Genomic DNA, 26752 nt, shown 5'->3' on the forward strand with positions numbered 1-26752 from the left:
CTGACAGGTAGTTTGATCTAGTTTTCCAGATATATTTTGCCTAATATATAGACACATCGATAGAGATGTATAGATATATAGAGGTATAGATATATCTTGCGTAATCTGAAAAGCACCGATTTTTATTCATTTTTAAGTTTCAATTTTACTCTCTAATCCTATTAGAAAAATTTATTCTTAGTCGATTTTTTTAAGTACATGGAATAATTCCTATGAAAAGATCTTTGTTCAACTTAGGGGATGAAGCTAAGAAAGTGAACATAATTTTTTTTTTTATTAGAATAGAACGCCAAAATGAGCATGTAACTCAACCCCCTTTTAACTTATTTAAGTAGTACATATTTAAGCACTTGTTGTGTTTTTGATTAGTTTGAAATAGCGCTGATGAAGTTTCTGCAATAATCATTCAAATAGTTCATATTAACGAATGCAAGTAAGTAAGTAAGGAGCAATGCAGACCAGTAGTAACCAAAACTCTAAAAAAATGGAGTTTTAACAACAATGGAGACATAAAAATAAACTGGTGTTTTGTTCTTCTTCCAAATATGTAAAATTCATCAAGCTCAATGTTATCGACCAAAAGCTATGAGTCTGAGAACATTTGCTTGATTTTAGAAAAAAAGGGAGAGGAAACCCCAAAGAGACCAGTGATATTAATACACATCATACCATTAAATTCAGCATATCAGAGAACCCTAACGTATAGGTTTCAAGCTCTTATCTACAAAAACGTGAAATTTTACATTTTTCCCCAGAAAAAAAATGTAAAATCACGGAGATCACGGAAAGATCACGGAGGTGTGTTTACGTATTTTTTGTTCTCCCCAGGAGCGGTTGCATCAAACTAATGGTGATAAAAGACTGGGAGAGGGAACATTTGGATGGTAATTGAAAGTTCTAGTGCCCTCTTTAAGTGACCATAAGAATTGGGCCACGGGAAAGTGGCGTTTTCTGCCATTTTGTGTCACCAAAACACGATTCCACCCCAAACTGCACCAGGTTGCTATTAATTGACAATTATGAGATAGCAAATCGATTAAAAGGCATCGAAACTGTGTATTTAACTCTCAAGTTCAAGAGAAAGTTATGTCGTTTGGTGGCGCATTTGCTACTGAAACGTCACGTAGTTAACATTAATCTTTTAATATTTTCTTAATGTTTTTTAATATTTCTTTAATTAATTAAAATTTGGTTAATGCTTGATTTAACTAAGTTGATTAACTTTCTTTTTAATGAAATTATATTCAGTGATCTACAATGGCAAATTGGCTATTACGAAGGAGGGGCAGTGGGTCATTTATAAGCAGGGGGAAAGATGCCTAAAAGAGCACATTTCAATACCCAAATTCTCTAACTATCCATGAGCCTTCAGGTAAACAAAGAAAGTGATTCAGGGAGCGGGAAGGAGCTAAAAATTAATCTCTCTGCGGATGATACCCTCCATTTTATTACAGAAGAAATGTTTGTGGCATTTGTTTTGAAGGTACACTTAAATGAACTGATTTGCTCATATTTCCTAAAATTAAATACAGGGATGTGTAAGTGCTCATCAGCTAATATGAAGAAGGGGTAGTAGTCAAATAACTGGCAAAAGAATGCATTAATGCCCTATTGTATTGGTATGGTTGTGGCAATAGTTTTTATTTTATCATAGGACTCCTGCCAAATACTATAGCAATAGTAGATTTTTTTCGGCTTCTTCAAAAACATTTTATCGCAATTTTGAATTATTTTTTAGCTAAAAGCGTTGTTTTCCCAGACATTGACGGTCTGCACAGAAATTATCTGAAATGTTTTTCAAATTAATACATGCTGCTGCTACTGCTGGGGACAACAGCCTGACTGCGACTAACTTTAAATCATACGTGCTCAATGAATAAGTAGTAGTTTCCCCATAGATCTAGCTATTCAACAACAACAAAAAAAAAAACAATATTTCCTGACAGCAATTATTTCGACACCGCACGAAAACAAATTTTTACAGTCAACATAAACTGCACAAGAATAAAAATAATAATAACACTTGTTCAACATGAAAAAATTTCATGGTGGTCAACATTACAACTCTATTTGTTAAAAATGAACAACTATAGCAATTTATAAATAAACAATTTTTTTATTTAAAAACACTTTTATGTACAATACTTTATGTAAAATAAAAAAAAAACACTTTTTGTCCATCATCAAAAACACTTTTCTGTAAATCACTTTTTGTCAACACTTTTCTAGACAATAACACTTTTTATACAACACAAAAAACAGACACACACTTGGAAATTGCTAGTAGCACAGTTGAGCATGATTAGTTTAAAGGTGGGGTCCCCCCACCCCCAGGGCCTCGGGGCTGAAGGCCGGCTGGCCGCCGGTGGGACCCCCACCCCCCTGGGCGGCCGCGGGAAGGGACCCCCCCTCCCCCCGGGAGCGGCGGTGGAAAAACAATAGTTGCCATCACTGCTATGGGCTAGGTTAGTTGAGGTTGGGTTAGGTTAGGTTGGGGTTAGTGCTTGGGTTAGATGAGGTTGAGTTAAGGTGGTTAGATTGTCAGATTAGGTTAATTTATCCAGACCAAGTTGATTGCGATAGTCAATGAATTCAACTCGGTCTGAAATACTGTAGTGACCGTAGGGTAGAACACTCACACCATTCTCAAGCACATGGACCTTGTTGGATATACACGACATTGCATTCTTTTCCACTCTCACAGTATAATTTCTATACTGTAGAGAGCGAATTGCAAGCACTTGTGCTCTCGGCTCTAGGCTACTTTCTACACAGTCTCTTTACACGCTCATGTTAAAAGTATTCTTTAAAAAGTGTGTAGGCACCCCTTTGCACGCTTTCATTTCTTTACTCCTCTGAGTTTCCACACACGAAACTTTGGGGCCCGGGCCAACCCCCCTGGAGATCAAATCACTCCCCGTCTCATATGTTTATTTTAAGAGTGGGTTGGGGGCTTGACGTTTCACCAACTCGGGGTAGAGAGATTGATTCCAGTTGGTGAAATCAATCTACGAACTGATGTGGTCCCCATTTTGCAAATCACCCAATAAATCCAATTCAGTCCCATTTACCTTTAACAGCAGAGAATCTGTATCCCCATAGTAAACTTGAACCTCCCCCTGTCGTGGCCATTGCACCTTGCACACATTGTAAAAGAACGACAACATGAGCTTTTTGGAAATTTCTAGTACTGAACTGCCACCTGCAATATTCTTGTTCAGTACCACATTTCACTTTTTCCTTTGTAGAAGAACCATGCCGGTTTCTATGCTCGTGACCGTTGTAAAATTAGGGTCGGCACTACTTCTTGCAGACTCTCGAGGGTCAGTCATGACGTCGCAGCGAGATCTGTTACGAACGCTTTCACACATTTTGCCAAACGCTGACTTTAGGATGAGCTTATACATTTCCTTCTCCACCTTTGAATTTGCCTTAGAGCGTTTATCGACAAAGGTGTCGATAAACGTTTTGTCTCATTTAAGGTGTCACAAAGGTGTCACAAAGGTGTCACATTTAAGCACTTGTTGTGTTTTTGATTAGTTTGAAATAGCGCTGATGAAGTTTCTGCAATAATCATTCAAATAGTTCATATTAACGAATGCAAGTAAGTAAGTAAGGAGCAATGCAGACCACTAGTAACCAAAACTCTAAAAAAATGGAGTTTTAACAATAATGGAGACATAAAAATAAACTGGTGTTTTGTTCTTCTTCCAAATATGTAAAATTCATCAAGTTCAATGTTATCGACCAAAAGCCATGAGTCTGAGAACATTTGCCTGATTTCAGAAAAAAGGGGGAGAGGAAACCCCAAAGAGACCAGTGATATTAATTCAAATCATACCATTAAATTCAGCATATCACAGAACCCTAACGTATAGGTTTCAAGCTCTTATCTACAAAAACGTGAAATTTTACATTTTTCCCCAGAAAAAAAATGTAAAATCACGGAGATCACGGAAAGATCACGGAGGTGTGTTTACGTATTTTTTGTTCTCCCCAGGAGTGGTCGCATCAAACCAATGGTGATAGAAGGCTGGGAGAGGGAACATTTGGATGGTAATTGAAAGTTCTAGTGCCCTTTTTAAGTGACGATAAGGATTGGGCCACGGGAAAGTGGTGTTTTCTGCCATTTTGTGTCACCAAAATACGATTCCACCCCAAACAGCACCAGGTTGCTATTAATTGAAAATTATGATACAGCAAATCGATTAAAAGGCATCAAAACTGTGTATTTAACTCCCAAGTTCAAGAGAAAGTTATGTCGTTTGGTGGCGCATTCGCTACTGAAACGTCAAGTAGTTAACATTAATCTTTTAATATTTTCTTAATGTTTTTTAATATTTCTTTAATTAATTAAAATTTGGTTAATGCTTGATTTAACTAAGTTGATTAACTTTCTTTTTAATGAAATTATATTCAGTGATCTACAATGGCAAATTGGCTATTACGAAGGAGGGGCAGTGGGTCATTTATAAGCAGGGGGAAAGATGCCTAAAAGAGCACATTTCAATACCCAAATTCTCTAACTATCCATGAGCCTTCAGGTAAACAAAGAAAGTGATTCAGGGAGCGGGAAGGAGCTAAAAATTAATCTCTCTGCGGATGATACCCTCCATTTTATTACAGAAGAAATGTTTGTGGCATTTGTTTTGAAGGTACACTTAAATGAACTGATTTGCTCATATTTCCTAAAATTAAATACAGGGATGTGTAAGTGCTCATCAGCTAATATGAAGAAGGGGTAGTAGTCAAATAACTGGCAAAAGAATGCATTAATGCCCTATCCTAGCTCTCATTAAGACTTCAGATAAACAAATAATAAGTTTTGCGAAAGGATGGAGATTAGAAACTAATATCTAATCCCTCTTAATTCCTGGGAGCATTTTTGTTCCACTGCTTCAATATTGGATTTTGGGAATGGGTGGAGCGATGCCCCCCTCTTTGCGACAATCTTTTTCTATGTAGCAAAAGATATTACATTGACACACCAACCAGCACAGAGGTGAAAAATGCATGGCGGGGAACCATGATCCTCGCCAGGGAACTTCTAAAGGGGTTGGCAAGTACTATCAGATCTTTGTTTTGGCGATCTTAAATGGTTATATTTTCTTTTCCTATTTATACCCAATATTTCAATGTATTTAAATATATGTACATTTTGTATTTAAACATCAGAGAACTCTATTGTAGATGTCAGGATGGCTTCCGTTGCTTAGAAGATCTAAAATCTCGAAGAATTTCTATCTATTTTAACAGTAATACCCCTCCCTGTCCAACCGAAATTTTGTAGTAAATTTATTTATTAAATACTTATTTAAACAAAAATACTGTTCAATCTAAATTTTGACTAATGTTCAAATTTTGTCCAATGTTTCAATTACAATACATGATTTTAATTCTTAAGCAAAAAAACTGAAAAAGCAGGATGCTACAAATAAAATTATCGTTATTGAAAAACCAAATTTATTAGCAAGAAATTGAGAGTTTTTTGAAAAAATACCCCTCATCTTGTTTCAGGTCTGGGTATGATTTGAAAAACGATTTGAAACTAAATATATGAGAAAACAAGTATTTTTTTAACTTAAAGTAAGGAGCGACATTCAAACCTAAAACGAACAGAATTTATTCCGTATATTATGGGGCTGGTCCATCCTCAACTTCTCACTTACTACGCAAAAGTCTGACTTGTTGTCCCAATTCCTTAAGAACAAATGCTGAAACACAAGGGCTGTTGAATTGGGATTGAAACTTCAAAAGACCTTGTACAACGAGCGAAGAGCTGAGGAAGGGGTTGCCCCGCTCAAATATAGAATAATTTCTGTTTTTTTAAGGCTTTAATGTCCCTCCTTACCTTTCAGTTGAAAATAATATGTTTTTTATTTAATTGAATAAAAAAAACAAGTTTTTTAAACTGAAAGTAAGGAGCAACATTAAAACTTAAAACGAACAGAAATTATTCCGTATATGAAAGGGGCTGTCCCCTCCTCAACGCCTCGCTCTTTACGCTAAAGTTTTTTATTGTTTAAAAAAAATAGACTTGTGAGAAAGTCAAACTTTAGCGTAAAGAGCAAGGCGTTGAGGAGGGACAGCCTTTTCATATCGGAATAATTTCTGTTCGTTTTAAGTTTTAATGTCGCTCCTTACTTTCAGTTAAAAAAAACTTGTTTTTTTTATTTAATTTTTGAACGTTTTTGAATAAATGCAGGTTTTGATCTTGGCTCACAGTACATGAATAATTAAAACAAAATTCTCATATTAATTTACTTTTATTTGGTTAAATGGCTTTCTCGAAACTTGTTTCATTTTATTTACGAAAGTTTTTATTAGTAATAAATATACGTAACTTACAAATTAACATACGTAACAAATTTCTGTATTCATATATTTTTAATACGTATATTAGGGGGTTCGCCCCCTAGTCAATACCTCGCTCTTTAAGCTAAAGTCCAAATTTTATTCCAATTCTTTAAAAATGATCGCTTAATAACAAAGGCCATTAATTAGAATAAATAGCTCTTATGAAAGTACTAAAAAATCTCTGGCTTAAAGAGTGAGGTATTGACTAGGGGGTGAACCCAATCATATATGTAATATTTTCTGTTCGTTTAAAGTAAAGTTCGTTTAAAGTTTTAATTAATGCTAAGATGAACCTAAATAAAACTTAACATTCCTGGTATATTAGCATCAACGGTATTTTTTGATGCCGCGGAACGGATTTTGGTTGCACTGGGTCACTTGAACATGGGTTAATTTGAGCTGAGGTTTAATTGAATGGGAGTTGAGTTGTATTGGGTTGAATTAAATGAGGGTTAAATTGCATGCGCGTTGAGTTGCATTGCATAGGGGGTTAAGTTGAATAGGGTGAGTTGAATGGGTATTGGCTTAAACAGGGTTGAGTTGTGCGAGGGAATTAAAATTGGTGTTTGAGGTACAAAATGGCAGAAAACACCCCTTTAAAAAAAATAGCCCTTGATAATCCCATTTTTATTCAAATGAGCTCTTACTTAACATATGCAACCACTGGTGCGACACGATCACCGCCAAGGAAAAAAGGAGATGTATCAGTGCTACCCATGCAAAAAGTGAATTTTCATTTCGACAGAATGCCATTTTCAAGGGATTTAGGCTCTTTTTTCCAAAATTCCAACAAAACTGTTTTCACAATGAACATTTTCTATTAGGATTTTCAAAATTAGCCAAACGGTGGGGGGGGGGAGGGACTTTTCCCCACACAAAAACCTGTTTCTACCCCATACATTTTGGAAAAAGACACTTTGGTACTTTTCAATTAGCTGGAACCCACGTGAGAAGTCAAGTTTGGTTAATGCTAATGAATTAAAAAAAGGTGATGAAAATATAATAGTTTATATTTGCTCATTAGGAGGGTTGGTTAAAGCATAGCATATATTAAATACGTAACCTAACCTAGGTACCTTTCTCCCCCTAAACCCCGGAAAAAGTTTAAATATTGTAAACGCAATGACAAACCACGGTTTGCAATCCAATTCTCTATTGAAAGAAACCCGTTTGACTAGTTTCTTAAACAACTTTTCTATACAATATATCGAGTGAGTTCCAGCTAATACAACAGTACCAATAATTTATCGGTATAGTCTTTGAAAAAAGTTTTTTGTTTTATTTTCATTGAAAAATTAAATTACCCCTCCCCCCTGATTCTGAAAAATACATTCTACTTACCCTCTTAACACCCTAATTTACGTGGATCGACGCCTAATTACTGTTTTAAGTCCTTTTAATTTGTACTGCTAAAATTAGATTTATGATGCATAGCTTAAACATTTTTATCTTGATTAATGAATGCCTCATATTTTTTGAACATATTAGTTGAAAAATTAGTTAGTTCGATTCAATGAAAGATGTTGGTAATATACAACCGGGGAATCACTACAAAAGGTTCGAGAATACTTTGTAATGCAGTTAAATCAGATTTACATTTTTAATCTGTTTCACTAATTGAGTCCGGTGCTGAAATACTAAGGAATCAAAAGAAGTGTTTTATGAAGGCAAACTAGTCCCAAAGACGATAAGAATTCATTTCTGTACGTAGTTTGACTTTAGAGAAAAAAAAATGAATAAAAATCTGATAGAAAAATTGAGTTTTTGGGATATAATATGAAACAAGTTCGTGACAAATAACTCTAAGCAAGGAGTGACTTGGTCAAATAGTAACCGAAACTCTTGAAAAGGGAACATTGATACTAATTAATACATCAAAAGAGCTGGATTTTTATGTAGTGAAATATACAAAAATTTATTAAGTTTAGTAAAAACTATTAAAACCTACGAACCTGAGAAAATTTGTGTGATTTTTGAAAAGGGGGAAACACCTCCAAAAGGAATCTGAATGAAAATTGCACCACCAGATTCAGCGTATCAGAGAGCCCTACTTTAGAGATTTCAAGCTCTCATCTGCAAAAATGCTGAATTTCGTATTTTTTGCCAGAAGAAGAGATCATGGATGTGTGCTTATTTGTTTGTTTTCTTGTTTTTCCAGGGGGATAGCATAAGACCTATTGTCCTAGAAAATCAAGAGAGGGCTCATTTGAACTAAAATTGAAAGCTTTAGTACCCTTTTCAAGCGACCAAAATTGAAGGGCAGATAGCCCCCCTCCCACAGCCATTTTCTCCAAAAGTCACTTCGATCAATATCTTGATCAGGAGTCCAATATCTTTTGGGATGAAGTTACCCCCCCCCCACAGCCCCTGAGAAAAGGGCAGAAAGTTATGAAATTTGCCCGTTGCTTGCATGTAGCGTTTGTTATTGGGAAGTATACTGATATTTGGGAGGAGGAGGGAATTTTCCGCGGGGCAGATTTTCCACGGGCAGGATTTTCCGTTGTTATGGAAGTTTCCGGGGGTGAAATTTCCAGGGGAAATTTTTCAGGTGGAATTACCAGATTTTCTGTTAAAAATTCTTTTCATCCTATTAAAAGGGATTACCCTGAATCTGGGGGGGGGGCTACTGCTCTTAAGCCTAAATTTTCAAAGATCTTGTGAGAGAAGGGGTGTCTTTTAATTTACGCTTGTAATTTGCTGGAAGGTTTTTGAGGATAGGTGTGTTCCAGACTTAAATTATTATCAACCCCCCCCCTCCCGTTCTACGTTTTATGTTGATCGGAAGAACCAGTCAACAAAATGTAAGAAGTTTGCCTACAAATCAAATTTTGTATTGGTTATGCCAACCTTTTTATAGGTTATGCCAACCAACCTCCCCAAAAAAGGCTTCTCCTCATGTTATCCCTACCCGAAGCCCCCCCCCCTTAAAGAAAGCTTACTCACGTAGGTGGAAGTTTTTCAAAAAAATCAAACCATTGGGATGTCCCTACTCCCCATGGGCGTAGGGAGGAGTGCAGGGGGGCAGCTGCCCCCCTAGACCTTTAAATTTACATTAGATATGGCTGAAAAAGCCGATGGTTGGAAACGCAGTTGATAAAAGACCCTCTATCACACTATCGACTGCCCCCCTCCCCTAGACAATATGCTGCCTACGCCCATGCTACTCCCTCTATCACTCTGTAGGTTAGCTAGATAATTTTGTCTGACTATTTTGTGCTCAAAATATTCCGGTAATGACAGAGCTGGTGTCACATTCTTAGCACTTACATTACACTCTTAGCTAAATTAAGGGTGATTATGGGTTAAACTCAAGTTGTCATATTAATTTGATAGATTTCTTTCGGGAAGCTGATGAATTTGGGTTATAACTGCACAGAGCGTCTCCTCAACACCTTGCACAAGACATATGAAATGTTCAATTTATGAATGAAATGTTCAATATATAGATTACATGTCTCTGTTTAGGAACGAATGTAATATCGTGTGGATGCATTGGTGGCCGGCATTACACCCCCCCCTCCGGCAATTACCCCCCCCCCGGAAAATACCCCCCGCTTAATATACCCTCCCCCCGTGGAAAATACCCCCCCCCCCCTTGGAAAATAAGGCTTTCCAAATTTGAGAATTTTATTTGAGTTTTATTTTTTAATGTTCGTAGGGGGAAGGAATTTTGGTACTTGTGGGTTATGCGCCAGTCACTCAAGTTTACACTGTGTAAAATTCGAGAAAAAACCGGTTTTTTTTATTAGTTTCTTTGTTACTTTAGTAATAATTTTGGGCTATAGATTTGCAAATTGGGGGGGGGGGGGGTAGAGTATCTGCATATTAGATAGATATATAGATAAGTGTATTTTAAAGCCAAATATACGGCCATGAACACAATAAAATAACATAAATGAAAGGCACAAATAACATAAACTTTGATACGCGATCATCATAAAATACTTAAATAAAACACTACATTAACCTAATAATAGTACTTAATACTTGGAAAAACGGTCATTGGAAAAAAAAATTAACACTTGGAAAAAACACGTAATGAAACATTACATTTACTTTATACAGGGATTTTTTTTTTTAGTTAACAAAATTTCCAGACACCTCGCTTTTCTTCTGTAATTTTTTAGTGGCCAAATACCAAGAAAGAATTTTTTTCTGACTTCAATCTATCCAAGTACTTTATCCCCCCCCCCTCCATGTGCAAATATATAGCCCAAATAATATATTTCCCATATATTCTGACAATTATCTTTGTCTTGTCTCGCGCTAAGCTGAAAAAAACTAACGAAGAAACCAGTTTTGTTTTTCAGTTTTCCACAGCGTAAACTTGAGTGAGTTGCCCACAATACACAAGTAACAAAACTCCTTCCCCCTATGGAACTTAAAAAAATTAAACTCAAATAAAATTCTCAAATTTGGAAAGCCTTCTTTTCCACTGGGGGGGGGGGTATTTTTCAGGAGGTATTTACCCTGGGGGGGGGTAAAGTATTTGAACAGTTTGAAGTCAGAAAAAAATTCTTTCTAGTTATATAGCCACTTAAAAAATTACAGAAGAATAGCGAGGCATCTGAAAATTTTGTTAACTAAAAAAAAAAGTATAATGTAAATGTAATGTTTCCAGTGTTTTTTCCAGGTGTTAAATGTTTTTTTTTTCGATAAATGTTTTTCCAAGCATTAAGTAATATTATTAGGTTAATGTATTGTTTCATTTAAGTATTTTATGATGATCGCGTATAAAAGTTTATGTTATTTGTGCCTTTCATTTATGTTATTTTATTGTGTTCATGGCCGTATATTTGGCTTTAAAATACACTTATTTTTCTATTTATATAATATGCAGAATAATTGTACCAAACACATTTTGCATGCAGACCAGCTATACTTTAACCCCCCCCCTAATGTGTAAATCTATAGCCCAAATTAATTTCTAAAGTAAAGAAGAAACTAACAAAAAAACCGATGGGTTCTAGAATTTTACGCAGCGCAAACTTGAGTGAGTGGCGCATAATACACAAGTTCCAAAATTCTTTCCCCCAACGGAAATTAAAAAAATGAAACTCAAATAAAAGTCTCAAATTTGGAAAGCCTTAATTTCCAAGGGGAGTATTTTATGGGGGGCATTTACCGGGGGGATATTTTCCGACGGAGAGGGTTTTTTTTCCGTGGAGGAATATTTTCCGGGGGGTTATTTTCTGGGGGGGTGTTTTCCGGGGTATTTTCCGAGGGAATATTTTCCGCTGGGTGGTATTTTCCGGGGGGGTATTTTCCCGGGAAGTGTTTTATGGGGGGGGGGGGGTAATCGCTGGGTGGGGGGTAAACGCCAGAACCAGATGCGTTACCTCTTGAAATGGGAAGCTATATGAACAGTTTTTCGATAGTTTCAAAACGTTGTGGGCCAAATTGTGCTCAATTGTAATTTTGGTGTGCTTAGGTTTAAAATTGTCATTTTTGACACAAAATTGCGGAAATCACACCATTGCTGAGGTTTGAGGGTTTTTTTCTTCAAATAAAAGAAAATAGGACTTCTTCCAACAAGCACTGATATGATGAAACGATTTAAAAACGTAATAACGTAAAACGTAAAATATTTCTGATTTGAAAAAATTTCCTCAATGAAAATAAAGTAATGAAAAAAAAAACACGTAGCACTTATCTATAACTACCTTTTTCTGGGAAAATGAGGAATTTCACATTTGTGCAGATTATGTGTTAAAATTCTGCTTTAGGTTTTTTTTAGAAACCCAAGCCTTAAAAACCAATAATTTGACAAAAATTAATTTTCCTTGACAAAAAATAAAGCTATGAAAAAGCATGCAAGTCTCTCCTGTGTCCATACATCTGTTAAAAACAAAGGAATTCCACATTTTGCCGATCGAGTCTTGTAGCTCTGCTTTAAGTTTTTCAGAAACTGTGAATTTAATAGTCTTTTTCACACTATTGCTTTTTTTTATAGCTGTTCAAACTGTATTAGGTAGTAATTTGTGATTGGCAAGCCTACAATTTATTAACATTACATAGCTTGAATCACAAAAGTCAGATTTAATTGATAAAACCAATATCATCAATTCTTTTATTTCTATTGACAAGTGTTATCCTTTACTCACCGTTCGTTATCATGAACAATTTATGAATTTTGCCAAATCACATCAAGCCTTCAACGTACATCTACAATGCAGATTTTCTAGACCGATTTATTTTCCTTTCGGTTAACCGAAATGCTAAATTTACTATCCCATCATTCTGTCTCATCCATTTAAATAACGACCAAAAAGAAGAAGTGGTAATATTCAATTTTGCTAATAGGACATGCGTTCTGTTACTTGTTTCGTAAATGATGGGACTTGCTCCAAATTGTTAAAATTATGCCAAAACTTAGTGCGTTCTCTTGGACGAAACTAAGAAATATTATATTTGCTCCTCAGGCTTTTTATTTAAACTATATCGTCGCTCAATTTTTGCCTGAAAGAACAGTAAATTCTATTGATGAGTTCCAATAGGGATAAGTATGTTTGTTTCATCATAGAAAGGCAGTGTGGTCTTGAAAAAATTTAAATTCTGTAAATCTAAACTTGGTAAGTGACACTGATAATTATCCTTATAAGGAGTTTATAAGGTAGTTCTTTATAATTAAATTAAAAAAAAACAAGTTTTTCGAACTGAAAGTAAGGAGCAACATTAAAACTTAAAACGAACAGAAATTATTACGTATATAAAGGGGGCGGCTCCGTCCTCAACACCTCACTCCTATTATGCTAAAGTTTTTTAGTACTTTTAAAAAAAGCGTCTTATTGTTATAATTAAACGACCCTTGTGTTTCAGGTGTCATTCTTAAGGAATTGGGACAACATTCAAACTTTAGCATCCTCTAGACAATTCAATCCCGGTGAAAGTTTACCCCAGACATTTATTCTTAACCACTCCGGGCGTAAAATTGAGACCGGAAAGAGAAAGCAAGACATAAAAAGAATTTTGCATAAGAATTCTGGCAAATTCCCACAGTGTATAATTTCCCCTGACGAGTTCACTCCCTAGAAACTTCCCTCCCCATGGAAAATTGCCCCGTAGAAAAACCCCCAGCAGAAAATCCCCATCCCCCTCACCCGAAAATGTATGCATGCATCCCAAAACAAATACTATGCGTAAACATTGGGCAAATTTTATAACATACAGACCTCTCCCCTGGAGCTCTGAGGGGTCATGTTATACCCAAAGGCATAGTTATTGAGCCTTTCAACCATTATGATCACAATGACTAACTCAGAATTTTGATAGGACGATTTTGGTATAAAAAGAGGCAGGATGGGTTTCTAGTTGGGTCCCTCCAATTTTTTGGTCACTGAAAAAAAGAGCATTAAAAATTTTAATATCCGTTTGAATTAGCCCTCTCCCGATATTCTAGGACCACTGGGTCTATAACATCACCCCTGAAAAAAAAAAAAAAAACAAATAAACACACATCCGTGATCTTTCTTCTGGCAAAAAAAAACAAAATTCCACATTTTTGCAGATAGAAGCTTGAAACCTGTACAGTAGGGTTCTCTAATACACTGAATCTGAATGATGTGATTATTATTGAGATCACTTAACTTTTAAAGGCTGTTTTCCCCATTTTTCGAAAATCAAGAAAACTTTCTCAGGCTCGTAACCTTCGATAAGTAAGATTAAACTTAATAAAATTTATATATTTGAAATCAGCATAAAAGGCCAATTCTTTGGATATATCTATTAGTATCAAAATTGCGTTTTTTAGAGTTTCGGTTACTATTGAGCCGGGTCGCTCCTTACTTACAATTCGTTACCACAAACTGTTTGACTACTTGTTCCATGGTTACTCTTATTGATACTCAAATTAAGGCAATGATATAAAAAATTCCTTCAACTGGTTGGAAAATCACCTGAAGTAGGCACAGTTGTAGGATTTTACCTCTGAGGGGGGGAGCTTAAGTTCGTCAAAACCATCCAAAAGATAGAAAAAAAACCTATAAGAAAAGTGACAGCAAATACTGTAAAAAAGTATTTCCTCGAGAATATTGGACAAAAGACCCACTCCCCGTCAGATTTTACCAAGTCAACAGCGGTACTTGTGTATTATTCAGTACACGCTCGAGAAGGGAAGTTAGGTTAATCATACTCATATATACTAAAATATGAGGAAAATACAATACTTTAGTAACAAAATTATGGAAACTACAACAAAGAATTATGCTAGGGGGGCCGCACACAAGGCCTTGTCCAGGAGGGTTTGGGGATTTGACCCCCCCCCACGGATTATTGACCGATTCGTAAATAAGGTAACAAAAATGAGTATACAGTTTTTTTTATGTGTTTTTCAAAAAAAAATCTGTAAAATCCCCCCGAAAAAATCATTTGTACCCCCCCTCCTCAAAATAAAAATCCTGGATACGACCCTGGCCACACGGAACACATTATATTAAATACCTAACATAAACTAACCCAACCGAAATACCATCTCTATATATTAAATATTAATTAAAAAAACTTTTTCCACAAAATAAGTTTTTCAAAGAAAAGTAAAGAACTCCATTAAAGAAAAAATAAGCAAAAATAAAATCAAATAATCTATCAAGCGTGTAACTACCACAAATCAGCATCAATAAATAAATAAAACCCAAAACGAACAGAAATTACAATAAATAACCGAGTCAAACTCAAAACGAGCAGAAATTAACACAAGTTGGGCTCAAAACCCCTATGCCTTCCCATGGCCAGAACCAAATTTGCACCTTACTGAAAAAAATATAAATGTTTTTAATTTTATAACTTTAATAAATCAAATAATATTAACATTTTGATTACTAAATATCAGTATATTAAACTGACAATGCACAGTCACAGTCATTTGACTCCAATTTCCAATTGAATGAGCCCTTTTCGAAGTTTTTACGACAACTTCTTTGATACGAAGTGCCCTGCTCTAAAGGAAAACATTGTTCTTATATGCCCTTAGGGCATAACATAAAACCCTTGCCCCGAGGGTTGTGGGGGAGTGTCCTCTTCATAAACATATTTTCTATCTGGGAATCAACTACGCTGAACAAAATGGCTTTCTCAAAATTCTGATTGGATGTGTTTGGGGGAATAATGGGCGTGGGGGGGCTAGTTGCCCTCCAATCACTTTCGAATATTAAAAAGGGCACTAGCCACTCCAATTTCCAATCGAATGAGCCCTTTTCGAAGTTTCTACGACAACTCCTTCGATACGAAGGGCCCGGGTATGGAAAAAAAATTTAATAAAAAGATATACCTACAGCGTAGATTCCAACTCAGACTAAGCTAATGTTCTTGAATTCTGCAGGCATAAACCGGTTATTGCCTGATCTGTAAATCCAAGTTATCGAATGTGTGCCCTATAAAAAACACGTACCTCATCAGCTCCTAGACATTTGGGGATGAGAGGCCAAAGGCAAGTTTAAGAAATAGATGTCCTAATTCCAGGGATTTCCTGGTTTTCTTGTCTTTTTTTGTACAAAGTTATTCATTTGCTAAGATTCAATAGCGCCCAGTTAATTCTACTATCCGTTGAAAAAATATTCATTAACTCAATTTAGCTATCATAGGCAGCGCAATAGCGCTGCCTAAGTAAAGAACGATGTTGGCACAATGCAGTATTTTTTTTTCTTGATCTTAGACCAGGGCACTTCGTATCGAAGGAGTTGTCGTAGAAACTTCGAAAAGGGCTCATTCGACTGGAAATTGAAGTGGCTTGTGCCCTTTTCAATAGTCGAAATTGATTTGAAGCAACTAACACCCCTTCCAGGCCCACATTTTCCCCAAACACATCCAATCAAAATTTTGAGATAGCCATTTTGTTCAGCGTAGTTGATTTCCACATAGAAATTATGTTTTTAAGGAGGACACTCCCCCACAGCCTTCAGGGCAAAGGTTGTAAGTTATTCCCTTAGGGCTTATAAGAAAGCGTTGTCGTAGAAACATTCAAAAAAGGCTCTTTCGATTGGAAATTCAAAGGGCTAGTGCCCTTTTAAACAGTCGAAAGTGATTGGAGGACAACTAATCTCCCTCTCACGCCCACCTTTTCCCCAACCACATCAAATCAAAATTTTGAGATAGCCATTTTGTTCAACGTAGTTGAAAGTCCTGGAACTTAGGTCTTTGAGGATGACAACTCCCCCCTCCCCCCACAACGCTCAGGGCACGTGTTATAAGTTATGCCCTGGGGAATATAAGGTTTTTTATAGAAAGTGTTGTCGTAGAAACTTCAAAAAAGGCTCATTTGATTGGAAATTGAAATGGCTAGTACCCTTTTTCATAGTCGAAAGTGATTGGAAGGCAACTAACACGCCTTCCACACCCAGCATTTATCCAAACACATACAATCAAAATTTTAAGATAAGCCATTTTGTTCAAAGTAGTTGAAAGGTCCGGAAATTATATCTTTGAGGATGTTACACCCCCCATAGCCCTCAGGTTAAGGGTTGTAAGTTACGCCCTGGGGGTATATATGGTTTTTATTTAAAGCTTTGTCGTTGAAACTTGATAAAGGGCTCATTCGATTGGAAATTCAAAGGGCTGGTGCCCTTTTTAATGGACTTTACTGAAAAGTTCCCTTTACTGAAAAAAGTGCGCTTTTAAGTGCATTTTACTGAAAAAAAAATTCAAATGAATGAGCATTGTCAGTTTAATATGCATGTACTGATATTTAGTAATCAAAATGTTAATATTATTTTATTTATTAAAGTTATAAAAATAAAAACATTTATATTTTTTCAGTAAAGTGCAAACTATGTTCTGGCCTTGGTAAAGGGATTTTGAGCCCTACTCATGTTAATTTCTACTCGTTTTGAGTTTGACTCGGTTATTTATTGTAATTTCTGTTCGTTTTGTGTTTCATTTATTTGTCAATGCTGATTTCACGGTAGTTTCACGCTTGGTATATTATTTGGTTTTATTTTTGCTTATTTTTGGTTTAATGGAGTTCTTTACTTTTCTTTGAAAAACTTTTTTTTGTTGAAAACAAAAAAACCCTAACTTTAAAGGATTTCGTTAAGCATGACCAATTGCAATATGTATTTCAATGCTACGTTTTGCTACCAATGATTTCAATGCTTCGTTGTGGATACAGTATAATAAAAATGACGAATTAGACTTATTCAAAAAGACCGTATTTTGGATCGAGATGAATATTTATATATATAATATTTATAATATTTATAATATATATATATATATATATATATATATATATATATATATATATATATATATATATATATATATATATATATATATATATATATATATATATATATATATATATATATATACATATATATATATATATATATATATATATATATATATATATATATATATATATATATATATATATATATATATATATATATATATATATATATATATATATATATATATATATATATATATATATATATATATATATATATATATATTATATATATATATATTCATTAAGTTTGGTGTTATCCATCAAAAGTAACGAGCCTAAAAAAATTTGCCCAGTTTTTGGAAAAGGGGGTAAACAGCCCAAAAAGTCAAGCAATTTTGATGAAAGTTACAATATCAGATTGAGCATATAAAAAAAAACAGGAGTTTTGAATCTCCTATCTAAAAAAATATGAAATTTGTATTTTTTGCTAGAAGAAAGATTACGGATGCGTATTTATTTGTGTGTGTGTGTTTTTTTTTTTCACGGCTGACTGTACTAAACCAATAGTCCTAGAAGATCAGGAGAGGGCTCATTTGAACGAAAATCAAAAGCTCTAGCACCCTTTCAAAGTGACCAAAAAGGATTGGAGGGCAACTAGCTCCCGTATCACGACACTTATCCCCCAAAAGGCATCCGATCCAAATTTAAGATTGCCATTTGGTTCAGCATTGTTGAAAGGTCCGATAACCGTGGCTTTGGTGATGACATGTCCCTCACTCATAGTACCTTGAGAAATGGTTATCTGTTGCGCAATTTGCTCTTTGCCTCTCCTGATTTTTAACTTATAATAGCAAACAATTGGTAAAGTTTGTGCAAATTAGGAAACGGCAAGCGCAAGAAAAACGTCTTATAACCCATTATATTCCTGAAACTAATAAGTTCCTGAAAAACTTTTATTAATGTTGCACCATTGTTAAGCTATTTGTGAAATAGTGAAAATTAAAACCTGCAGAATATTCTTAGTTTTTAATTTGAATATTTATTAAACGCTGAATTTTCGGAACCGCATTCAACCACAACTGGTAAAACTTTTGCATGTTTTTTGTTGACAGTTTTCACCAGGATCGATTCCTTTTATGGTTGGAATTCCCACTGAAAGGAAAAATGTTGCTTATCTATGTAATAAAACCAGGTGCTTTGTTCTGGAAGATTTTAAAGTCTTTTGTTTTCTAGAAATTTTTGATGGATTGCCAGATTATCAACTTTCATTTTTTGCTATTAAAAAAAATAATCGGTTGACTTTCTATAAGAAAAAGCAAATAGGTATCATTTGGCGAAACTCCTAGGAGAGATGACCCTTGTCCTTTTAGACTAAAAAGAATGAAAAAATGTCAATAAAAGAGCTCTTTAGTTTTTTTTCTAGTTTTGGTCCTTTGTTTTATATATAATCAACATGTGCTTGTGTTATTTTTTAGTTTTTTGGACCTCACCGATTCGTAAGGAAGGGTCCATAAAAACATATAGTACATCTAATTCACAGTCTTGAAAAAATAACAATTATACGCCTTTATTTTGAATGGTATAGCTAAGTAAATTTGACATAGATCTCTGAATAAATTAAATATAAAAAACAAGTTTTTTTAACTGAAAGTAAGGAGCGACATTAAACTTAAAACGAACAGAAATTATTCCGTATATAAAAGGGGCTGTCCCCTTCTCAACGTATCGCTCTTTACGCTAAATTTGTTTATTGTTTTAAAAAATAGAGTTGTGAGAAAGAGTCTAACTTTAACGTAAAGAGCGAGGAGTTGAGGAAGGGACAGCCCCTTTCATATACGGAATGATTTCTGTTCGTTTTAAGTTTTAATTTCACTCTTTACTTTCAGTTAAGAAAAACTTTTTTTTTTAATCTAATTTTTGAACATTTTTGAATTAACGCAGGTTTTGATTTTGGCCCACCATACATGAATAATTAAAACAAAATTTGCATACTAATTTTACTTTTATTTGGTTAAATAGCTTTCTTGAAACTTGTTTAATTTTATTTACGAACGTTTTTATTAGTAATAAAAATACATAATTTACGAATTAACTTATGTAAAGAACTTTTATATTCATTTATTTATAATACGTATATTAGGGGTCGCCCCCTAGTTAATACCTCACTCTTTACGCTAAAGTTCGAATTTAAAGTTCTTATGAAAGTAGGCTACTAACACATCTTTGGCTTAAAGAGCGAGGTATTGACTAGGTGGCGCACCCAATCATATACGCAATAATTTCTGTTCGTTTTAAGTTTTGATGTTGCTCCTTACTTTCAGTTGAAAAACTCGTTTTTTTATTTAATTTCTGATCTTTATTTAAATAATGCTGGAAAATCCGGCGCCCTGTTCATAGCAATATCCCTTCGCCATGAAAACTTCCTCCATGGAAAGGTCCTCCCACATAATCCCCACTGGCTCGATACGATCACCCCTGGAAAAAAAAAAAAATAAAAATGCATCAGTGATCTTCTGGCAAAAAATACAAAATTTCACATTTTTGCAGATAGGACTTTGAAACCTCTAAAGTAGGGTGCTCTGTTACGCTGAATCGGATGGTGTAATTTTCATTAAGGTTCTATGACTTTTAGGGGGTGTTTCGCCCTTTTTCCAAAAATCAGGACCATTTTCCCAGGCACGTAACTTTCGATGGGTAGGATTAAACTTGATAAAACTGATATATTCGAAATCAGCATTAAAATTTGGTTCTTTTGATGTATCTATTGGTATCAAAATTCCTTTTTTTAGAGTTTCTGTTACTATTGAGCTGCGTCGCTCCTTACTTACAGTTCGTTACCACGAACTGTTTGATTCTAGTTCGATGCTTAAAATCGATGCTAATAATTTAACATTTAGCCGCTATAATATGAGACAAAAAGTTATTTGATTTTTTTTTACAAATTCTGAAACGGCACAAGCCCAAAAATCAACAATATTCCATTTAGTTTTTACTCTTTTTTTTTACTTGAAACAGTTAATGAAAACTGTAAAGAAATGCTCATGAGTGCTGAAGAGACAGAATTTGACAGCGTTTTCCGGTTAAAGGATTGAAAATTTTGTGTTTTTACGCCTCTATTATTATTATTATTTATTGGAAAACCCGTCATACAAAAAAAGAAAAGACGGAGCAATAGACAAAAAAAAAAAAAAAAAAAAAAAAAAAAAACAATACACATAAACCTAGGAGTTATACATGTGGTTTTTAGTGACAACCGCTGGAGCTAAGATTTAAATCAGCTCTTATAACAAATTACAAAAAAGAGAAAAAAAAATCAATTATACATTGCTCTGCAGGTACGTGACATGTTTCCTTTTTTAGGCTCCTAAATACTGAAAAACTTAAACAATATGAACATCATTGCATCAAGCCACAATTGGTAAAATAAAATAACCCAAATAATCATCAGTGAATTAAAAAATATACAATAGATAATCATATCAACTAGTGTAAATATGACAAAAAAAAACGGTAAAAACAATTAAACGACACTTTCGCCCGTTGGTCTTGAACTCAGATCACTTTCAACAAATGATTCATTTGCTCCGATATACATAAATAACAGAAACAAGGAAATAATTCAGTCGTGGATCCTTTTACATCTTTACTTAAAGTAATATGCTTAAAAGAACCGATAATGAATAAACAATTAAATTATTAGTAATGTACGCAATATATTATCATAGAAAAATTACCACCAAAAGTGAAAATAACCAGCGTCACTTAAATTGGACTCGTACGAAAAGAGACTAAATCATCAATCAGTTTAAAAACTGCAACAGTTACATTAAGCACGAAAACAAACACTTAAAAAAACACAACAAATATATCTTAACTACTGGGCCTGTACTGACGACGAGGGATGGTTCAGCTTTATTAAACGGGAATTTCTTCCCTAATGGGAGTTTTGCCCCACCTGTCACATTTTATCCGGTTTTGGCTTAAGATCTCTTTATGTTTGAACATTACTTTTACACCAATTGTAAGTGTTCGGGTTATATACTATCTAATGTCGACAGGTTGTTTTCTTCTGGTTAGCCATGTTAAAGTAGAATAAGGATTTCTGTTGATGATGCAAAGCAGAAATAAAGAGAGTTTTCAGTTTCATATTTATGTCTTTGTTTTATAGCATGCTTTGTTGAGTAGCGTCGTTGCAGCTTGCTCCAAGCAACGGATGTGCAAAATTGTGCCATCTTTGAGTCAATTAGGAGAGTCTGACTCATGTCCTAGTAATATGGTATTCACCGAGGTAGCCTTCAAATGCCGCCCAAGTAAGTTCCTCTGTTTTTTATTTCTTTTGCTCTTCCTTTTTTCACCACTTTTTTGGATTTATGTTTGAAAATTGTGATTGAAATAATTCTTTTTGAAAAACTTAACTTTGACACATTAAATCTCAGTTATATTTAAAACTTCCTAACATTGAATAATTTGAGGCAAGTTTAATAGTTAGACAGGGGAGTTCAAATTATCCTGGACGCAAAAATATTGTTTGCTTATTCAACCAAAAGAGGCATATGAATAGCATCGAACATAGAAATTACAAAAAAAGCTCTTTAGAAAAACATATATACTTATCGAGGAAAAACACCAAAATGTCTAATTGAGAAAGACATAGTGAAAACAACTACAATCTTTGCCCCCAAAAATGTAATGACTTGTATTACAATTAATATTTCTTCAAAGAGCCCGAAACTAGCACAAAACAAGCTCGCAGCCTTCATCCCCTGTACTACACTGACGAAAGCACCATATCTAATTTGACCATTCCTTTATACTGTCTTTCCCTTAGCCTTCATTTTTCTCATGAATTCTATAATGTGTAAGATCTGGCGAAGTTATATCACAGTTCTAAATTTCAAAATTCAGGGACTCTTCTAAATTAGGGGCTGTGTATCCTGGCAGTACCATGACTGTGAAGGTCGGCACATTAAAATACCCTTTTAGGTATCTTAATATACCTAAAGTCGGGCAAAGTCGTTTTAGGGCTAGACATATTTATATCAGCTTTCAGGTGTGTCTTGGCACTTTCGCCTTATCGGTCACTTCCCCAGCAAGCTACCAACTACAAAGGTTATCAATCTCAGCTGACCAGTTCCAGTAAAAGATTTCCAGTTCCAGCTTATTTCTATGGCGTTGTTGTTCACCACCTGTCATTTGGTTAACTGTGCTGCCTTGCATCTTGGCCAAAACTGTCCTTCGGCATTGATGAGAGGCACCAGAATATCTGATCAGAGTTATTCCCCCTCACAATTTCATCAACACCTTTTTCTTTTACCATATATACTTGTTTTGCTGAAGCTTTTATTTCAATTTATTGGTAATATAATCACATGTTATATATTCAGTCAAACTATTGTTTATTTTCAGAATACTTCTAAATTGATTTCATAGAAGGTATCCATAATAAGCGATGTTTTATTCTGTAAAAAGATTTAAACTTAATTTTTTTGAAAACAGAAAAACAATTTTACTTTTATAAATGACCTGACATGCATTTATATATCAACATTAACATGTTATAACGAGAGAGAGATAAATAATTTATTAACCAAAATAACACGTACATAATCTTTCAACAATCATCGGGGAAACCCATTGGGTTGTATATGATGGTTGTTTCCATCCTTATGATCTACTAACATATATCGTTTCAACGATGTGGAAACGAATTACTAGCGAGACATACTTAAATCAACTTAAATCATTAACAACTTCCCAGAAGGTAACGTTTCAACCCACTTTTGAACTGGCTAACATTATCTGTCACCTTTATACCCTCAGGTAGTGAATTCCACAGCTGTGGTCCTGCAAAACGCGGAAATGAAGATCCGCGTTGAGTACTCCGAGCCTCAAACACTATCCCTGAAGAATGCCTAGTTTCATAACAAATTTAACAATGGAAAAATGAGTTAGACTTTAAAATTTCCCAAAAGCCCTCCGGTGAATAACGATTCAAACATTGATAAACAAAATAGCTAGTTGATAATCTCTTAACTTATAAACGTTTAGAATTTTCATTTTAGTGAAGCAACTCAAAGTACTATTTTCAAATCTCACATAATCAAACAGTTCATGGTAACTAACTGTAAGTAAGAAGCGACCCGGCTCAATAGTAACCAAAACTCTAAAAAACGAAATTTTGATACCAATAGATAAATCAAAAGAATCATATTTTAATGCTGATTTCAAATATATAAGTTTCATTAAGTTTAGTCCTACCCATCAAAAGTTAAGCACCTGAGAAAATTTACCTGATTTTCGAAAAAAGGGGGTAACACCACCTAAAACCATAGAACCTTAATGAAAATCACACCATCAGATTCAGCATATCAGAGAACCCTACTGTAGAGGTTTCAAGCTCCTATCTGCAAAAATGTGGAATTTTGTATTTTTTGCCAGAAGAAAGATCACGGATGCATGTTTTTTTTTGTTTTTTTTCCAGGGGTGATCGTATTGACCCAGTAGTCCTAGAATATCGTGAGAAGGCTCATTCAAACGGAAATTAAAAGTTCTAGCTCCCTTTTTTAGTGACCAAAAAAAATGGAGGGCAACAAGGCCCCCTCCCACGCTCATTTTTTCCCAAAGACACCCGATCAAAATTTTGAGATAGCCATTTTGTTCAGCAAGGTCAAAAATATAATAAATATGCCTTTTAGGATGATTTAATCCTCCAATGTCCCCCAGGGGAAGGGCTGAAAGTTATGAACTTTACCCAATGTTTACATATAGTACTGGTTATGGGAAGTATACAGATGTTTTCAGGGGGGATTTTTTCTGGATGTGGAGGGGGAGTAGGTCGGGGTTTATATGGGAGGATCTTTCCATGGATGAAGTTGCCATGGGGGAAAGGACATTGCTATGAAGGGGGAGCCGGATTTCCCAGCATTATTTAAAAAACGATCAGAAAGTAAATTAAGAAAAAGTCTTTCAAATGAAAGTAAGGAGCAACATCAAAACTTAAAACGAATGGAAATTATTACGTATATGATTGGGTCCACCCCCTAGTCAATACCTCACTCTTTAAGCCAAAAATTTTTTAGTACTTTCATAAGAGCTATTTATTCTAATTAACGGCCTTTGTGATTCAGTGTTCAATACTAAAGAATTGGAACAAAATTCCAACTTTAGCGTAAAGAGCAAGGTGTTGAGTAGCGGGCGAACCCCCTAATATACGTATTAAAAATATATGAATATAGAAGTTCGTTACGTAAGTTAATTCGTAAGTTGCTTATATTTATTTACTAATAAAAACGTACGTAAATAACATTAAACAACTTTCGAGAAAGCGATTTAACGAAATAAAAGTAAAATGAATATGAAAATTTTGTTTTAATTATTCATGTACGATGAGCCAAAATAAAAACCTGTATTAATTCAAAAACGTTCAAAAATTAAATAATAAAAAACAAGTTTTTTTTTAATTGAAAGTAATGAGCGACATTAAAACTTAAAATGAACAGAAACTATTCCGTATACGAAAGGGGCTGTCCCCGCCTCAACGCCTCGCTCTTTACGCTAAAATTGTTTATTGTTTTAACAAAAGTTGTGAGAAAGAGTCTAACTTTAGCGTAAAGAGCGAGGCGTTGAGGAGTTGGGCGAGGCGAGGTGTTTTTTTATTTAGTCTCCTAAGACACGAACAACTTTATTTGGAAAAATTTGAACTCTTTTAAAATTTGACACCATAGAACTAGTCCGCAGCAAACAACCATAAGATAGATACGGACTGATAAGAGAATGATAGAGGATCATTAGAATTCTTGGTGGGAGCTCATTTTTATATTTTTACTTCGCCTTCTTATAAGACCCAATCCTCTTGGCTACTTTTGCTGCTACTGCATCACAGCGTAAATTCCAACTCAAATTGCGACTTCATTAGTTTTTACTTGTTTCATGTTGGAATGCATAAAAAATATTAGTCGAAATATGTACTGTTCTAGTCAAGGCCGTACCCAGAGGGGGTGGGTGGGTGGGTGGGGTTAGGTGGTTTGAACCCCGGGTAGGGGTGGGGTGAGGGTGTTTTCAACACCCCCCCCCCCCTCTCCCAAGAATGTTTGTCTGACTCGTAAAAACGTAACAAAAATGGATATAAACAAATTTTGTGTGCGTTTTTGAGGTTTTTGTGTAACCCCCCCCCCCCTCAATTTTTTATTAGTAAAACTCCCTCCGAAAAACAATCCTGGGTACGGCCTTGTTTCCAGTAAATCATAAATAACAATCTAGTTTCTGACCTGTAGGGGGTTAAAGTTGGTGGAATTTTTTATGGTTAGTTTGACATGATTTTAAATTTTAATTTCTGTTTTTTGGTTTGATTTATTTATTCATGGTAATTTATGTTCTTTTTAGTTTTACTTATTATATAGCGAACTTTTTCTGCTTGTGTTACGTTGTAATAAGGGCACTGAATAAGTTTTGCATTTTTTTCTATTTAAAACAGTTTTAATTTACGGTTACGGATTTCATAATCAGATAGTGAAACTGTCTTACTAAAAAATTTTGCCCTTATTTTATGTCTTTATTTTGTTTTAAATGTAAATGGAAAGGCAGTGTTTTATAAAAATTGTTTTATTTTCAAATTTATTTATGTAAAGATAAGTGGTAAAAACTCCACCCATAAAAAGGTGTTCCCCTTATTGTGCATTGATTCAATTTAAACGTGTAGTTTACAGACATCATTTTCTATCTAGCATCTTTTTGATTTAGTTAACACTACCCTGAACATTTACAGATTCTTTCCTTCAGCTTTTTTCAAATCAAGCTTCAGTGCCAAGGAGTTATATCTTGACCTCCTTATCACGAGGTCAGTTTCTTCTCGACAAATTCTTAGATATTTAATTGAACGAAGCAGCAGTGTGTGAACGCTGTCTTTTTACACGTTTACTTTTGAAACTTACCAAATTGTAAAAATTGTTTACATAGCTTATTTTGCGTACACTCCATTCAACCGAAAGAATCATAACTGGCGATCAAGCATTTTACAAGGTCAAATTTCTCTCACTTTTGTATTGTTATCATTTGTGCTAGAAGATATAGCAAAATCAGTGGATAGAGGATTTGGAAAAGAAAAGAAACTACAGAGAGCTAGGAAAAAGAAAAAAAACTACAAGGGAAATATAAAATCAATAGAATTTAAGGAGATAAAACTAAAAAAAATAACAAGAAGTTTTTCTTATTTAAATCATGCATTTGAAC

At 34.6% G+C, this 26752-nt stretch overlaps 1 protein-coding gene across 3 annotated transcripts in view; it reads left to right on the plus strand.

Moving 5' to 3' along the window:
• LOC148955988 (protein eva-1 homolog C-like) overlaps positions 1–26752 on the plus strand; it is a 163073-nt gene that overhangs the window by 119932 nt on the left and 16389 nt on the right. For all 3 annotated transcript variants that reach the window (XM_089088568.1, XM_089088614.1, XM_089088490.1), the window contains exon 3: positions 21693–21834. In XM_089088568.1, the coding sequence (XP_088944694.1) occupies positions 21693–21834 (142 nt within the window). The remainder of the gene's footprint in view (positions 1–21692; positions 21835–26752) is intronic.

Source organism: Artemia sp. Qi Xiang Cuo, chromosome 1, assembly GCF_049724085.1.
Source record: "Artemia sp. Qi Xiang Cuo chromosome 1, ASM4972408v1, whole genome shotgun sequence".
In the NCBI taxonomy this organism is placed as follows: domain Eukaryota; kingdom Metazoa; phylum Arthropoda; class Branchiopoda; order Anostraca; family Artemiidae; genus Artemia; species Artemia sp. Qi Xiang Cuo.